The sequence below is a fragment of the Lates calcarifer genome, linkage group LG6 (assembly GCF_001640805.2).
Source record: "Lates calcarifer isolate ASB-BC8 linkage group LG6, TLL_Latcal_v3, whole genome shotgun sequence".
Lineage (NCBI taxonomy): Eukaryota > Metazoa > Chordata > Actinopteri > Centropomidae > Lates > Lates calcarifer.
The window spans coordinates 10003446-10022032 of NC_066838.1; the positions used below are offsets into that span (position 1 = coordinate 10003446).

The 18587-nt window shown below is 40.2% G+C and overlaps 1 protein-coding gene across 8 annotated transcripts in view; it reads right to left on the reverse strand.

Annotated features, from left to right (window-relative positions):
- Positions 1–3093: 3093 nt before the first annotated feature.
- Positions 3094–18587, reverse strand: part of kazna (kazrin, periplakin interacting protein a) — a 167018-nt gene continuing 151524 nt past the window's right edge. For 3 of the 8 annotated variants that reach the window (XM_018688962.2, XM_051071156.1, XM_018688967.2), the window contains 12 exons: positions 18091–18261; positions 17679–17762; positions 16346–16535; positions 14821–14957; positions 14308–14431; positions 8152–8354; positions 7836–7954; positions 5824–6055; positions 5611–5712; positions 4739–4905; positions 4352–4493; positions 3094–4090 (listed from right to left, as the gene is read on the reverse strand). In XM_018688962.2, coding sequence (XP_018544478.1) covers positions 3932–4090; positions 4352–4493; positions 4739–4905; positions 5611–5712; positions 5824–6055; positions 7836–7954; positions 8152–8354; positions 14308–14431; positions 14821–14957; positions 16346–16535; positions 17679–17762; positions 18091–18261 — 1830 coding nt within the window. In that variant the 3' untranslated portion in view covers positions 3094–3931. Of the gene's footprint in view, positions 4091–4351; positions 4494–4738; positions 4906–5610; positions 5713–5823; positions 6056–7835; positions 7955–8151; positions 8355–11683; positions 14432–14820; positions 14958–16345; positions 16536–17678; positions 17763–18090; positions 18262–18587 lie in introns of those variants that run through there. The other 5 variants (XM_018688963.2, XM_018688964.2, XM_018688965.2 and 2 more) reach the window with 5 other exon arrangements.

The window sequence follows — 18587 nt, forward strand, 5'->3', positions numbered from 1 at the left end:
ATAATAGCTATTACCGACCTTAAACACCCTATGACAAATGTGTAATTTGGCACGAATTAGCTATCAGTTCATTTCCAATTAAATAATCCCAATTCAGCGCTACAATAGTGTAAACTACAGGCTTTCATCATGGCACAGCAAGTCAGCTGATCATGCAAAAATATGCAATTTGTGTACAGGCAGAATTCAATATTTGAAGTGTAAAGTTTCCAATAATATATGAATATTTGCTTGTGTTTAAATTGAGAAGTTTTCTCATTTTCTCCGGAAATTGACAGCAGCTAACAATGATGTCAGTCCACACCACAATAAGCCTTTTATACAGAAGACACTGACATGTTAAAATAGGAAATAGCACAGTCCCCACAGTGTCCCTGTAAGCCTTGACATTGTGACAGTGAACCAACATGCACAACACCAGGACCTTGAAACTAAAGAGCTAAATGAAATCTAGTCACCATCACCATCATTTTTATTTTGATTGATTTTGATTTTTATTTTAAATTTGGTCCTCTATGAAAAAAAGGCCCATTGAAAATCAGGACACTGTGGTGTGCATGCTGACATTTATAAGTATACTTCACTTTCCTGGCCCACTGTTGGGCAGAATTGGTGTAACTGTATGCACCTGGTTTGTGTTTGGTGTTTTCTGTTTCTTTAAATCACTTGGCATCCCAAATAGACAAGACAAGATACCCAGTGTTTTCCATGCTGACACATAATGTAGTCATCTTTGGTGAGGCATTGCATGTAGAGGGGGAAGTTCGGTTATGAACTGATGTATGTGACGAACTGAAAGAAAATCACAGAGTGGAATATTTTTGTTGTGGACTCAACTATTAAGGAACCGAGCTGGACAAACTTGTTTATTCCAATTTTTAATTGGTTTTCCTCTTTAAAAATGTGATGATGCATAGAGTGTTTGTAAAGCTATGACTCTCACAACAATGCAATCAGACTGATTAAATAAAACACTGAAAAGGAGTCTGTTATGCACCAGTTATTCTCAAAGTGAGGGTCTGAGGCCCAACAGGGGTCATTGTCTGAGGAGATCTTGAAAAATGCAGGTATGGAAAACAATAACATTCACTCTCCCTGATTTTTTTTTTTTTTTTTTTTTTTTTAGAAAAAAACACTGTTTGACATATTTCCGTATCCATTAAAATATATGTAACTGTTTCACACAGTGAATAATAACTGCTATCAAAGAAGACTGAACTGACTCACACTGTTTACTCAATACTTCCCCATGCAATAAACATTGACAAGCCAGTCATTTTTATATCAGTCATGAAATTTGATTTATTTCCTCATTGTAAATTTACCACCTACTCAAAGTCACTCCTTTCAAGCTCTTTAGACAGAACCAATTCGAGGACCAACCCTGCTAGCGTTCACGTGACACAGATGGTCCTCCATCGTGCATTTAGTCAACACAGTAAGTCTGTGTGTTTGTGCTTGTGTATGTATGTCATTTAGGGCTACATGTTTGTTTCCATGTCAAGAGAGTTACCCCAGACAGTGAAAATATCCTCATGAAGTGCTAATACCAGACATTTTCATACACCAACAAAGTCTATTAGTCTAGTCCCAGACCTGCTGGGAGTCAGAGAGAGGGTCTAAAGTCAGCAAACCCAGCTCAGTTTCATCCTACATCATGCATGTGGTCAACACAGTAAATACGTCTATACATTTGTGCTTGTGTATGTTATTTTTCATGTTTACATGTAAAGAGAATTATCCAAGACAGCAAAAATAATCTTCCACATCAGCGTCTTCCTCTGTATTAGCCAGATACAATGAGGGCTGGACTATTTAACATTAATGACAAAACCAGTTCTGACGCTGGCCATTGCTGTATTGTTCCTTTTAGGTGAGGCAACGTTGTTGCTCTGGGCTCTGGGGAGGTTTTCTTCCTCTTAAGCTTTTGTCTCTCGCACACACTCACACACACACACACACACACAGAGGGAAAGATGGTCAGAGAACCATGGTGAATAAGCCTTGATTACATCTGGTAGCCTAGATTGAACTCCTATCACTACCTGTACTCAGATTAAGTGACATGTCTGCGGCTACAATGGAAAAATCTTATACTGATAAACTTGATTTGCATGGTCTGATAGCCTTAGGTGTAGCAAATTAACTTAGGCAATAAATATATGTGGCATTAGATTCTTCAGTCAATATTCTATGCTGTGTATCTGCTCCTACAAATAAAACCATACATAACTCAAGCTAAATAAACACTGTCCTGATCTTGTTGTTACACTCCAACTTGCAAGCTCTTTCACATCCACTGACATTGAGTTATTGATCTTGGTTTTATGGCTGCTACGTGAGCATGTAATTACATTTATCCACTGAATGTTTCCCTAATAAGCAGTTCAGTTCATTTCCCAGATGGAACTTCACCTAACACGCCTTCCCTTGTCATACCTCTGATATGCCTGGGTACAAAGGGGCATTGCTTAATGAATTGCCTGTTTTGTTTTTCCTAACTATGGGTAGATTACCAGAAAGGTTTTAAATAAGACAAGAGATAGCCAGAGGGTATCTGTCTCATTTGCTGCTGTGTCATCCTGAGCTAACCACAATGATTGAGTCACTGTGACTAACAGAGCAGGAAGTTGCACCATGTCAAATTGCGTAGAGATCTAAACAGAGACTTCTGGCAACATATTCAGAGAGAGCAGTGAAAGGGGCGATAACTGTGGTGAGTCACCAAGCTACTTTTGAGGTTTTCTTAGTCTGTACTCTTTATACTTTAAACAGTTCCCACCATAAGCAACCATTAGGCAAGAGTAAAAAGAAAAAACTTCCTTTTAAGAGGTAGAACCAGACTCAGGGTGAGCGGCATGCTGGGCATGAAACTTACAAAAGTTTTTTTTCTTCTATTTTTTATTTTATTTTTTATTTATTTATTTGTTTGATGGTTGATGATACTGGTAAGCCTGAATTGTATAATAAAACAAAAAAGGCTAAAAAGCTGGCTTGAGTTGTATTGTGGTGTTGCTGTGTTGTGTTATTCGTCTTTTCAAACATATCTTTTCTCTATTGAACCTCCTGCCAAAGATGGGGGCAACATGGCGGTCATCTTCAAGATGTCATCTTTAATTAATTAAAAGCAACACTTTCATTTTCACATAATTGCTTTCTTACACCTTTTAGCCCATGGCTTCCATGGACATACAATGCTGCAGTCATCTTTTGTTAGCACTGTTCAAATAATATTCCATGTTTACCACACAGTATAAAACATCAGAGGTGGGTGCTACATTTGTTTAGACACAACAGTGTTTATGTGCAAGATGAAAAGTGGCCTTCAAACATAATATACTTTAGAATTTAAAATTCAATTTAAAATTCAAAGTCTTTTTTTTGTCCATTGTCCTCAGCTACAATGACAAGGCATCACAAACAGCAGAATTGAATAAAACAGAACAATTTACACTGATATTAAACACTTTTCATTCTTTCTTCAAGTACCCTGTATTATACAAACATTTTTTAAAAATCTTATTCCCTCAGTGAAACAAACTGTCTGCCAACAGCAACTAGTCAACAAAAACAGATTACCCAGTCACATCCTGGTTCACAAAGAACCATTTACACACAAAAACATAGAAAAATAATCATTTATCTTGAGTCCTTCATCTCTTGATTCTGGGTTTGGGGAAGAATCTAAATACCACCTGCCCACATTGAGTCTTATAAAGTTTTTCTTAAACCAGGAAACTTGTAAAAAAGAATCCTGTCCCTTTAAAAAAGTGCAATCTGTCCTCTAAGGGCTCCTCTGTACAAAAAACCAAAACAAAACAAACAAAGAAAAATCCCATGTTCACTTCAGGTGTACATGGAAAAACAAATGTCCATGATGAAGATTTAGCTGTGATGAAGCTGATGTTTGTTGTGATGCACTGTGACGACCTCACACGTTGGTGACCTCAATGCTGGTGTAACCTCGGATCGGACTTCCTTCGGATCTGGGTGGAGTCTGGTCTCGAACTTCCCGAGGCAGAGAGCCATAGCTGCTATGGCAACTCAAATCCCGCCCACTGCGGGCTTTGGGGCTGAACCCTGCTGGAGGCTGGAAAAGAAACACACATTCATTTTTGCCACAAATACACCCAACCAAGGCCTTTTTTCCTGTTTAAATTTAAACAACTTTTTCCATTTATCAAGCTTGGAGTACTACCGCATTCACGATCTCAGCAATGTTTCCTCCAGCAATGAGTATTTGCAGGGTAACAGTGTCCAAGCCTGATTTTGATGCTAGTATCAAAACACAGGCTTAAGCTGAGAGAAACAAATCCTGACGGTTTACAATCCAGTTGTTTTGTTTCCCCACCTTGACAGCCCTCCTTCTCAGCGAGCCTTCGTCATCAGTGTGTCGTCCGGCAGAGCTGGGTGGTCTGCCCAGGGAGTTCTGACGAAGCATAGTTGGTGGTGTTCCCAGGCCTAAACGCTCATAGTCCTGTTTGGAATCAGCCCTTCAGGAAGCACGGGAAGGATTGGGATGTTGGATGGTGTGGAGAGTTGTAAATGGCATTTTAAAGACACTAGAATACGCCTACGCACAACATTTACAGACCAATACAGCATCTGTGGTCAGAGATCACAGTGGTCAGGTCAAGTCATATTTAATCTGATCTATTTACACACAAAAAGAAGCTTCAGTAAGCAGGACTGAAGTGGAATCTGTCTTGGTGTGTATACAAGAAACATCTCTTCTCACCTGGCCGGGCCAATCAGGGTTTTCATCTCCTCAATGAGGTGCCGGCGAACCATGTGCTTGTTGCTGGGGATCCCCAGTGCTGTTGCCATGGCATCAGTGTTGAATGTGGGGTCAAGCACCATGACAGCTCCATGGACTCCGCTGTTTAGGAGACTTTCAGCAAACTCCTGAACAGGTGGATGGAAAGAAGGGCAGAGAGTGACCTCTTTCATTTATAACATCAGATTTAAAATTCTCTGATGTTAAACCTGCAGCTATTACTGGCTAAGGCAAAAGGCAGATATATCAACAGTCTCTCAAAAATGATGCCAAATTTGCTCTGCAATAAAGGACATGTTGACTGATTTGTGGATATCAGTATAAATTCAAACGCCATGAGGATATTAACAGGATGTCAGTCCACGCAGCCTTATCTCTACACACCCTGAATGTGGTAATGCCTCATAAAGGGAACATGTTTTGCAGCAGACAGCACTGACAAGGGATATTCATATTGCAGCATCACCACAGAGGCTGTAATCTGAAAGGCTTTGTAATCAACTAGCAGCTTACAAGTACAATAACAAAGGCTTTCTATCACTCTGTGGAGATGGGGAGTGCTGAGTAAACACGAGAGCCTCCATTACTCTCAGTGCCACATCATATTATCTTATTATCTTATTATACTCAATACATTTGCATCTCCTCATTATTAATATTTAATCAAAACATTTGCTTTTTGCAATAAACAGTAGAGCAACCTTTGCTTGAATATTAGTCAGCTTCAACTTTTTATGTCAAGATGTGAGTTTAAAAAAGAAAACTTTTTTTCTTGCTTTCATAGAAGTTAGGACTGCTAGAGTTTAAGGTGCATTCTCCTTCTCTGTCCCCACCTTCAGGTCAATATCTCTGATCCATTTGATGACCCGATGAGAGGTCCATACCAATGGATCCACGTTCTGGTGCTCACACTGTACTCGGCGAACCTGCAGTGCCTGGAAACCAACAGTTTTTACTTAACTAAGGTTCTATTTTTTACCTGCTGCCTCAGCATACCTCAGTATATTCACTGCTGTCTTCTGTTTGTGATGAGGATTCACACTTACCTCCTTGTCAAAATTGAGTAAGTGCAGCAGTTCGATACCCAGCAGCAAGCTGACCTGGTGGAACTTCTTGGTGATGTTGAGGTGACGTTCAAGATCGCGACGCGTGAGGGAGTTCAGCATGCGCCCATCTATCAAGTGAGTGTGAAAGGCCTGCGAGTACTGAGGCAAGCCCACGTCACTTAACCAGGCCTTGGCCACCCAGTGGTGGTCCATATCTGCAGCCTTGGACAGCCTGCAGACAGACAGGGTACCAGTTTCTTAATGGGTCACTTCTCCTAAACAAACCTCCCTAATTTCTTAATGAGCCATGCAGATAGTTTTTAGTCTAAACACACAAGATGAATCCTACTGACTTTGGTAATTTTCCTTGAACGCCACAATGAGGTTAATGTGTGGTTTTGAATGAAATGTGTTGACAACTCTTGGATGGATTGCAGTGAAATCTGGTTCAGATATTCATGTTCATTTCAGCATTAATTAGTGTTTGCTGTCCCTTAACATTTCATCAGATCAAAATTTTGTTTTCTTTGGTACAAAGCAAACTTTCCCATCAGGGTCAGTTGCACTCTGTGTTTAGTAATTAGTAAATGTTGGCATGCTAACACTGAGATAACTGAATAATGAACATGGTAAACATTATACCTGCTAAACAATAGCATTTTAGAATTGTCAGTGTGAGCACACTATATTGACAAGCTAACATTAGCATTTAGCTCAAAGAAATGTTATGTAGACTACTATATCTACTGAGCTGCTAGCATGGCTGTACACTCTTTCTGTTTTACGTGTCTCTACAACAACTGCTGCCATCACAATATAATGAAGCTGAATGGAATTCAAAATTTAATTTTAATTATAGAGCTGAGATAAGAAACCAGAAAATCAATCAGCAGCTACTTAATCTAATAATCATATGAGCAATTTTAAATTAGAACAGATACCAAATAATTCACTGATTCCATATGAGAATCCATGTTTTTTTTTTTTTTTTTTTTTTTTTTTTCAGTTTTACTGAATAGTCTACAGAACTCACTGTCAGCATTTTTCAAGTTTCTTTGGTATAAAGTAGTTCCAAAGAAAAATGTTCACTGTGGATTATCCAGAGTAACAGGGTCACTGATCTGGAAAGGCATATTGCTGTTGAGTTTTTCAAATGTAATTTTTCGATGCTTTGAAGTTGTAGAACTGAATATTTCAAAACCTGGCCACATAATAACAAGGCCCTTACTGGTTTTTTTACCCCCTTACTTTACTTCGTTGGTGTCTTTTAATGCCGACCCTTAAAGAACACTCTCAAACCATTGGACTATGTTGCAGGTGCCAAGCTTGGAGAATCTACTTTTTCTCACCATGCACCTGCAACCTGGAATAACATGCAGAACAATCTTACAGTTTACCTCATTTTTTTTTCTTAGGGTATTTTTTAAAAATGTAATCTTATTTAACTTCCAGCTGTTCTTGTTTTAGTTAATTCATTTACTTTAAATTTTAATTGCCTTATTTACTCTCAAGGTTGTATTATTTAACAATTTGGCCTTTGGTCATTTTTTGTTGACATTTTAATGTAAGTTTGTTATATGTGTTTCTTAGAGCGGGTGTTCGATTTTATACTGGGTTTTGATGTAAAAGAGTTCAAATAAAGATTGAATGAATAAATGGACATAAAACCCAAACTAGCTGCATGCCTAAATAAGATTTATTTATTGATTTGGGTTGACCCTTAAGCCATTTAATATTGTTGCTCTAATAGGCAGAAAAACACTATGGACAGATTACCATCTTATTGCTGGGTCAACAAAGACAAACACATTCACATATGAAAAAGTTTTCAGATGGACTGACCTACATATCATTACTCTTTGTGTCTCTTTAAACTTTATGATGTATGAGATTTCTAAGATGATCGCGCTTCATTTTCTAAATGTTGTTACTATATATCACCAACAGATGGCCCTCTCACACTACCACATAATGCACAGTTTTTACAAGAATCCTCTTTGTCCCTTCCTCACCCTCTACCATTCTCAGCATCTCTGTAATCCTCGATGGCCAGGCGGAGTTTCCGGCGATGCATTAAACTGCTGACACCTAAACCCAGCTCCAGGTCTTCATCCGTTAGCCCCAGTAAGACCTGCAAAATGTCAAAGCAGCCCTGTTAGAGTTTAAAGCAACTAAAGCCACGCAGCCAGAGTGAAGTATCCTATCAACCAATGCAAAAAAGTGGATTGAAATATGAAGTTGGTAATCTACACAATTGCAGTTTTTCACAATAATGTCTGTGAAATGCGAAGTGAGGTCCTCTGCATCGTATCAGCAGTTTCATCATACCTTGCCACTCTTGACGTTTTCTGAGCAGGTGCGGATGTACATGGGCATTGCCATGACAACCTCTAGCCAGGCCTGCACAGTGCCTGCCCTCCACTGAGACATGGGCGTAGTCCTGGCCAGCTCCACCTGCTGGAGGCGGTCCAGCTGGTCCTCTGACCCATCTGACAAGCTGAGGCGGGTGGGGCTGGATAGGCTATCTGAGTCTGGGTGGGTGGGTGGGTGGGCGAGGGAAGGGAAGGGGAGACATGTGGGTGATGTAGTTGAGGTTGTGAGTGAAGGCAGAGGTGGCAGTGGGTATAGTGAGTGATGAAAAAAGGAAAACGTTAATTCGAAGATACTGCAACAAATTAAAATCAGTTCAACATAAAATCAGCCCAGTGGGGGGAAAGGAACTAGACGGTGAGTAATTTCTTCAAAACAAACATGCTTTTAACAACATCCTAAGCTTTTGGCTGCGTGACAACAAGCCAAGCGTTTGCCAGTGATGCTGTAAACAAAATTGCAGCTTTTATAAGCAAGCTTCTCACTTAAGAAGTCCATTAAATAGGCAGCTGTTTGAGCTGCTGAACTAACATGACTCATCTGTCTAAATTAGCCTGCAGCAGTGGTTCAATGAAAACAAAAAACCTGCTATTAGGAAATTTCTCATATTTTAAAGTATTATGATCACATGATTAAAATGTACTTTACTTTAATTTAGGATAAATTCTGCCTTGAAATTGTTATGTGTTCTTTAAATTCTCTGATTACAAATTTGGTGTTATATTGCTGTTTACATTTTTCCACAATATTTAAATGTCTGGGGGAATCAGGCCAAGAAAATGCTGGCCAACAAGACGTTCACTTTGGTTCACTAAGACATTTCTCTCTCTTACCAGCAGGTGGCAATCTAGCACCAGTTTGAGCCTCAACAGTGGGCACAGTATCATGTGTTGCTTTTAATACTGAACATATTATGATTGTACTGATTGCTCTTGACATATGACTGTGTGGAGGTGTGGCTCCTCAGTGTGAGGTGTGAGGTACTGTTTGGTTTTGGGTTGTTATTTTCATTGAAAGAGAGAGAGAATGCCCAAAGTATGATTAGTCCTGCCTGTGCAGAAAAACTTCATAACAAAATGACATAGAGTATTTTACCAGTATGTCACCTGTCACCTGTTTCTTCTAATACTCTCTGAAAACCTCTACACCAGAACAAATCTTGATGCAGACCTCAGGATATAGCGTTACTCTGTGGCTCACTCACTGACTATATAGACTTACAACTATAAGGGCTCCTGGGAGGCTAATGAGCCTTTGCTAAAAGCATCCCTTTGAGAGCTCAGTGTTGTCCTTGTTGTTGGACACCTTTACTCTCCAAAACAGCCATTTTTATTTGAACTCCTATTTCAGTGGGAAAACAAAGATGTGAGATTGAATGATGCTCTCCTTCTGAGCCATTCACTTTGAAATTTTGCCTACAGCATCCAACCTTAAAACACAACAAAAAAATAAGGTTCTTTCTTTTTGTCCTGTCTCTTACCATGTCACCTTGTTTCCAGGCAAAGACAGTGAATGGAAACCCAATTAATCTTACTGTACCACTGTGTTTGCTCAAAAAGAAATTCACTGCAGAATGATTGTGAATCTGAATAAACAGATTTTATTAAACTAGACTTTAGTAATTCATCTCAAGCAGGATGCTTTTATGCCCCCTCTTAAGAGAAATGCATAAACTAAAATAAAAGGTACAATTCTGAGTGCCCCTCTGAGAGTAATTCATATCAAGATGAATAAACCTGATCTTTGGCCAGACTTGCAGTCTTACATACACTCCAGATGCAAGGTCTTTTTTCCACTCTGGAGAGTGTCCTAGCAAAGATTCACATTGAGAACTGAAAAAATGACTGTCTGACATCCAGTTGAAGGCCAAACTGTGGGGCTGACCCTTTTATGCCCTTTTAAAACCTACCAAAAGCAGGGTGGGTCAGAAGAACACCAGCTTCAGCTATATGGTTGTATTAGTATGAAAGGTTTTGTGTTTTGTCTGAGGCAATGAGTGTAATGTATGTTTTGAAAACACTGTGTTTCTGGTCCTTTGTATGGACAGAAAAGCAGTATGTACACTTCACATACTGTAAGAAATAAGAATGTTTTGTCTAAACAAACAGTCCTTCAACATGCCCTTCAGTAGCCAGTCTAATGGTCCTTGTTCCTACAATACAGCAGCATTTCAGATGTGCAATAACACTTATGGGGAATGGGAATGGGAAATAGAGGAGTTCACAATACAATACAATTGTATGTATTTGACATTTTCCAGACTTTGCGATAAAAAATATTTACAATTGAATGAATCGAGAAGGACTTAAGTTCACCATTTAAGATGAAAGATTAAACCCAAGGTGGCTAGCCAAAGCTATCAGCCTTAGGTATATAGTGTAGTAGCTTACTAGCTACCTAGCTGGAAAGTAAAGTGCCTTTTACGAATAGTCTGCCATTTTGGGAAATATTACTCCTGCGGAGTTAGAGGAGCAGATTGATACTGCTCTCTCTTCTCTTCGCTAAATATGAAGCTATATCCAGTCTGCCTCCAGTCTATGCTAAGCTACGCTAACCAGATGCTGGCTGTAGATTCGTATTTAGCTTACATACATGAAAACGGTATCAACTCTTGACCAAAAATAAATAAGTGTACTTGCCAAAATGTAAAACTACTCTGTTCACTGCTAAATTCAAGTTGTTGAGATATTTGATGAATATAAAGTTAAGTCTACTTGAAGACTACATTCAACCAATGTTAGTACTTCACAGAAAGTTCCAGGAAGATACTTCAGTTCAGCAGGATGTTGTTGGTGAAAAATTAATAAACAAGAAAAAGCACTTGCTGTTGCCCCCCGAAAAACATATTGTATACTGTAGGACTCAATTGATGGTTTGCATCAGAATTAGACTGAACTTGAAGAAGTGCTAAATTCCAAGGTCATTTTGTTATGTTGTTTGAGTTACAAGACATCTGCAAACACAGTTTGCAACCCAGCACAGCTTATTTTAAAGCAATTGGAACTTGTGTACCTTGGTCTTACTGAGTATGATTGATTACTTCTTGGGTCACTTCACTGTGTTGAGAGTCCAGAGGGGGTCAGACAAGAGGGGTCAGTGTTAGAGGTCGGGGATCAAATCAAAGCAGAACATTATTGACACAAAGTGCTGACACATATGAGTTGTGTTCCAACAATCTGACATGGCTTCCTTTCCCATCTCCTCTGTTTCACTTATTATTGATTTTAATAGAACGTAAGAAGGAGAAATACTTTCCAGTTTGAGTTAGGGGGTGAAATCGGAAAGAGAGGAAAGGAGGCCATTTGGAAGCTTTTGGGATACAGTCCTCTCACAGATGGACTTGCAGGGCTGAGGGAAGCTAACGCATATGTTAAAAATGGCAGGCCCCTCCAGCATACAGGGACGAATCAGGATTAGAGCCATACCACAACAAAATGATCACAAACACACACACAAACGTTAACACAGGGAAAGAGAGGACAGCCACATGGAAATTCAACGTTATTTATTTCATTTTAAAATAATCTTATTTTTCTCATTTAGTTCTTTTGAGCGTAATTTTGTTGCCATGCCTTTAAAAGTTCGCTACTAGCCACTTCTAAACATCTCAGGACCTCATAATAGAAGTCCTCCAGTGAGGCCTACATCTTTGACTTTAAATAAAACTCTTTAATAATAATATTAATTTCATTTCTGCAATGTTATCTCATCTACAAAAAGGAAAATATTTGTGGAAAATAAAAAACAAAGAGACCGTGGCTCAAAACATAAAATGATACAATGTTTTTCATTTGATATGTTTTTCCCCCATCAGCAGGGAACCATAAAGGTTGGTTACATGAAAAAATAAAAAATAGCCTAGATTTCCTTACATTTTCACTGAATGTTTAATGAGATAAACTGGTTGAGCCTTTGTTCCTATACATACAATTTAATACATGATGACTTATCTTTGAATTATCTCTGCAATTCACCTCTAAATCCAATATCTGAGCCCAAATGTAGGATGAGCTAAGGGTTAACTGATAATCCCCTCACTGCTTATGCGGACGCTCCTTTGACAAGCATTGTGGTTAAAATACAGCTCCAATGTAATCTGTGACTCTACAGTGTTTCAGGTGAGACTGACAAATACCCAGTGTTAGTTTAATATCGGGGAGAGAAAAGATTTCCTGGGGGGGCAGTGCAGACTCCGGCTCAATCCACTAAAAGGATGAAAATAATCCAATGTCTGTAGTCATTCTTTTGCTTGAAGAAATGCTATTAACCTTTGGCACAAAGTTAATTGCTTTTTGCAGCAATGGCCTGAACTTTGCAACAAAGTTTTTTTTTGTTGAGTTCATTGGGTCATGGGAGAAGGTATGCATTTGCTTCAGTTAGATTAGTCCGCTTAAATCAGATTTTTAACCTTCAGAATTGGCACTCATTATTGTAACAGTAGTTCAGTCAATGTCTGCTCCATGCTCCGGCCTCTAAATTGAAGCTCTGATTTTCTTGTAAAATGACCTAATTCGTGAGGTATGGAAAAGCCTTTATAATCAGTCTAATATCTACTATGCGTATATAATTGATGTTTATGCTATTACTTATTTTTAGATAATAGCTTTCTTTTTTTAAATTGACTTTTCCCAGAATAATTCTACTCCCAAAAGCCTCATTAAGTATTAATAAAAGCATAGCTACAAGCTGTAAAGTAAGACTGTAAGATCCCTACAAGAAGAAAGTGGCATAAAGCCTCATGAATAAGTGGAATAATTATTTCATCATTCAAAGTGTAGTGCTGGGTTTTCTTTGTGACTGTTGACTTTGTTAACCTTTACTATTTCAAATGTAATTTTGCATGAAGAGCCTTGTCGGTGCAGATTAAAACACTCTACCTTAAGTTTGGGATGTTAAGCTCTTGACTGTTAATGGGAGCACGTTTTGAACAGCAGAGGGTCAAGTTTGCAAATCTAATCATTTCATTTAAAATGTAGGAAATCATGAATAAACATCATGAAATCAGTAACTGACCTCTCTTTTTTTTTTATTAAAAAAAAAAAAAAAAAAAAAAAGATCTTCTGGACAACATACCCAGAGAAAGACATTTGTGTTTTGTAGGGTTTTGTTAAACATGCATTTGGGGACTGGGACTATGTGCATGCATGTCACACATGTACCTCGGTCATGTACCTTCTATCGTAACAGATAGAAAACACATTTTCTTACATTTCCTGTTTGGCGTCATGGTGCTGTGGAACAAACTGTTCTGCATAGAAAGTTCATTCCTCACTTAGCAACATCTTTGAAGTCTCATTTGAGAAAACATCAAGGAGTGCACCTCTGCACAGTTTTCTTGGCGGTTGAGGGACGTGCTGTACAACCGAATTGGAGGTGGATTTGAGGAGTCTGCATGTTGCCTACAGGAAACTGTTCTCATTATGGCAGTGTGGAAGGAGGGGGGATGGACCAAGCAGGACAATAAACAGGGAGGAGTTTGAGTTAAAAGGTAGTGAGAGGAGGGGGAGTACATGTCCAAAATAACGGCATTCAGGACAAGGAGACATTTACACGCACAGTGTGCACATCAACTGTTGTTATTTACAAGTACAGCAGTCCTTCAAGTTTCCAGTTGAGTGAAAACAAAAAGTCAAAGTGTAAAGAACAATTAAAAGATCCAATAACACAGCCGTTTTGGAGGGCAGATACAATAGAACATATCCACATGGTCGCTGTGTTACACTGTTCACTCTATTTACAGGACTGTACATACATACAGGTGCAATTTGCTCGTTAAGGTTTACACTTCAGCGAAGCAAGACGCGCCTCAGGCTTCTGACATGGCTTCTGACCATGGACGACACACACATGCATGCACTCTCGCGCGCATACACACATTAAGTATGCATACGTGTGAGACTGCACAGGCACACACATTATTATATCTGTACACGCTGACACCAAACACACACCCGTCCTCTCACACAGACACACAGACGCACAGACGCACACTCGCGCTTCAACACAATTCTGTCTTCTCATAATTGCCACAACGGCTCTCCAGGTGGATCGCTCGGACATGTGTGCTTTACCAGTCTGCATCTTCCTCTATGTAATAATCAGGTGTTGAAGTACCATCAAACAAACCCGGGTCGAGGGACTTGCGCTGCTTTCCCCGTGCAAAGACACGTGACAGAGAGCCAAGCCCCATCTTCTCTTTCTTCTTCTTACGCTTCGCCTCCTCCAGATCTTCTAGGGACTGAGGGAAGTAAGAGCGAGAGAGAGAGCACAGGGAAGGAGAAGAAGATGAAGAGATGGACAAACTAACAGAGATGCAAGGGCAGAGAAGTCAGTGAAAGGGTGCAGAGTGGGCGATAAAGACCAGGAAAGATAAAGATCACAACACAAAGGGGGAAGTGATGCTTGACATGCTGCCAGGCATGCACTTATTCAACAACCACGACTGGTTTTTCACATAAATTCAAGTCACAGCTGCTGAGTGAGTACACGACAGACTGTGCGGGGCAAACACAAATTCAGCCAGAACGATGGTGGAGAGAAACGACCGCGGCCAGGCAGTAGGACAGTTGGCAGTTACCACAAAGGAGGTGATTAGTTGGGAAGGTGCAGTGGGTGGGCAGCTCTTACATTGCAGAGGGAGTGAGTCCGATGGCGCGGCGAGTTGATGTCGCTGGGTGTGGACGACCGGTCCCCCTCCACTGCTGAGGCGTCGGAGATGATGGAAGGCTGACGCGAGTGGCACGGGCTCACCCGCACAGCAGCCACTAAACGGGACGAGAGGGAAAAGAGAAAAGTCTTGTTTTCTTTAGGGTGTGTTTGGGCACCTCAAAGTAGTGAACAGGGAGAATCTGATTCTTCCCAGCAATGCCACAAACACCCTTAAATAAAAATAGATTTTTAAAAAGTCCCTAACCAAAAGCCTGAAATAATTTGCAATCATCTGCAGTTGCTAGGCAACAGTGAAAACAGCTTCACAGAGGTTGAACGGATGTGTGTGTGTGTGTGTACCAGTGAGACTGATACATACAGTTCAACCAATTGCATAGCAATTTGGGGGTTCGTGACTGTTCACACATTTTCTCTGTTTTTTGTTGTTTTTTTTTATCTTAGTCTGCTTCTTTCTCCAGGTGCCACCAATTAGTCAGCAACCTGTCTGAACCCATGGCTCTGGACGGACTCAGATGGACTTCAACTCTGGCAGCTGCAAGGCTAATTTGTGTAGCACTTGGGAGGTGCCAGTAGTCCAGTTTCTGCTCTTTAGAGTGACCAGGTTTAGTTTTATTTTTGTGAGAAGTTTAGGCGTAACCTCTCAGGGTGACTGCTGTGGTTAGATAACAATTCAAGCGATTATTGTGAAGGAGGAAATTAATCATAATAAAACCTTCAGTTATTTTATAATGATAACAATTTTTAATGATAATAATCTTGATAAGGCTTTTGTTATCTGTATATTATTTGACCTTTGTACATTGCTGACCTGTTGCACCTCACACTGTGTGTAGATATTTGCAGTTGCAAACACCACAGAGAGTTTAATAGTCACTGAATTTCACTCGAATTTTGAAAACATTTTATATCAGGGTGGGCGAAAGTTGCGACAGACGGTGTCGGTTCTCCTTTCTTTCATCTGTGGTGGACCTCTGTACAAGTCAGTTAAATGGTGAACTCACAGTTTACATGTTGTGAGGGGCCTGGGAAGTAGGGGCCAAAAAATTAAATAATTGCACAGTCAGGTGAAAAAAAAAGCTGAAAAATGAAGACAATAAATATGGGAGAAGGTTTTCCCCTAGAAATTGGGTCAAGTTACTGCAACAGTGCAGACAAAGTGTATGAATTCCACTTACTGATCCTCAGCTGCCGCCGTTGTCAAATGCAGAGAAAACACTTGTGTGCACCAAAGACAAATGGAAGCCATAAAGCCCGAAATATGTTCAACTGCAACTGCTACATAAAGCGCATGAAATGTCACAACCGGAGCATCATCAGTGGCCAGTAATGTGGTCATACTGAGCAGATGGCACGAGTGAATGTGTGTGAAGCGGGTTCGCATGAGCATGCAGAGGGTAAATGATGGTAGAAATCACTGTGTGCAAGTCAGTTCATGTACAGGATGAGGGCTTGTTACAGTTTGTGCACTCATTGCTTGGCCTACCTTGTCTGTCAGTGGGATGCCCTGCGTGGACGTACAGGGTCTGCTGGCTTTGTCTGATGGCAGCAGTCAGGGGAAGGTCGGCCTGCATCACCCACTCCTGGTTGTTGCCGTTGACGACTGTCTCCGTGGGCATGGCCAGAGAGTGACGCTTGGGCACGTCCTTGGTCAGGGTGGCTAGTGACTGTTTGGCCTTAAGAGGGTAGACAGACAGATGGAATCAGGCGAAGAGCAAACACCCAACACACAACAATCGTGTTGAGAAATCTCACTTTTTTTTTTTTGTACTTTTGGGGTTGTTTGGGGTTTTTGAGTGAGTTGATTTTTCTGTCACTGTTGTTTTTGTTTTTACTTATGCACATGTTGTATGTGTGCGCATATGTACATGGTAAGACATGTATCCAGAATCCTACTACGAGACTCCGAGCACATGCAGTTATGTGAGTTCTCCCCTGGGCTCATGTGGTTGTTGTCTCATGAAAAATGCAGCTGTATTCATGTTGGTCTTTTGTTGTGTCAAATCTCTTGCTACAGCTCCAGAGAGTGTTGAAGGAAAGAAAAAAATGGACAGAATATCTGGAGGAGGTGTTTGTTTTTTTTTCTTCCTTTCGGGGGTGGAAGTTAGGGGGTTGGTGGTGTGTAAAAAATTGAGAAACTGGTAATAATGAAGCTTTTCTATAAGTTTAATGAATACATTTGCTCTGTGGGGCCTTGTCACAAAGCACAATTCACCGCCTTTTAACAGGAACAACAATGAGCTGCTGGAGCCTTGGGGGATGTGTTTGTATGTGTGTATTTATGTGTCTATCAAAAGATTTATTTTCTTTGTGTGTATGTTTTCTGATTAGCCTTGACACGGTGGTGTTTTACAGAAAATCTTGTTATTCTGTGAATCGTATCATCATGCCAAGCAGGCTGCAAATCAACATCGGCACAATCAGCTTCACTGCAATCATCTCTACCTACCAGCAATCAAATGATTATCATGTCTTCAACATGCACAGCAGAATTATAATCTCAAACCTTTGGAGTAATCATTAGTTGTCAGAATGTTGATGTATTCCTTCTCCAAGCGTTCTTTTTCTCAATTAAACCTTAGACACATTCAGATCAACAGATCACAGCAGGAATCCGTGGGATCACCAATGTTAGGATTCACTGGGTTGGGGGACTCAAGTCAGGGACGGCTGAGGGGGGTTAGTCAAACACGTGCAGCTGAAGAGGGGGGGCTTTCCAAGACGACAATTAGGTCACAAATAGGAGAGATTTTCCAAGGAGCGGGAGGGTCAAGAAAGGTCAAACTTTAAAGTTGAGTAGTGGGGGTGGCCCGTCTTACCGCCATGACCCTAGATGAGTAGTCCCTGTCGGCAAGCCGCTCAAACACCCGGAACTCCATTCTCTGATTGACACAGTTACTCATCTGGGGGGGGTTGGAGACATGAGGGATGGCTATACTGTATGTTCAAAAGCTTTCTGAGTTCGATTATATGCATTATACCCAAAATAGTGCATATGTAGTAACAGACAGATGTATCATACACCCAGCTTTATTTGTATTGTTTGTCGTAAATATGTTCTTTCCCTTTTCTTGTCAGTAGTTTCAACATTTGTGATGAATATGTTAGAGCCTCGATAACAATAAAAAATTAATATCAAACTCAACAATTCTAAAGAGAAAGATAAAAGTTTTTTTTTTAAGTGTTACAGAGGAGCTGTTTAGTTAACCCCCGCCTGTCTTTCTGTCTCACCATGGCCAGTTCAGCTTCCAGCTCCTTGATGCGGTTCTCCTTGAGGTCGAGCTGAGAGCGCAGCATCCCTGTGTGCTCTGTGGCTTCCTTGGTCTGTCGCCGCAGGTCCCACTTCTCTCTCTCCAGCAGGTCCTTCTCCTTGGCAAGTGCCTTCACCGCATCCTCGCTCTCCTAGTAGACACAAAGATCCTGATGGATTGGTTCACACATCAAGCATATCTTTGAAAAATAAGATAAATGGTTCCAACCAAAACAATGGTGCTGAACCAATTTTCGTATCAGTGACTGCACTATTTGTTTCTTTTCCAAAGGAAGAAAAAAGTTTAAATTGCTACTGTTTGAAAATGTTTTAGGTCCCTTAGACTGTATAAGCTGCTGGAAACTTAATTTCCCTGAGGGAGTCATCCCAGGGATCAATAAAGTCTAGTCTAAGTCTAAGTCTATGTCTAGATGAAATACAGGCTTAAACATGAAAAACATGTTATAGTTGTAGTAAT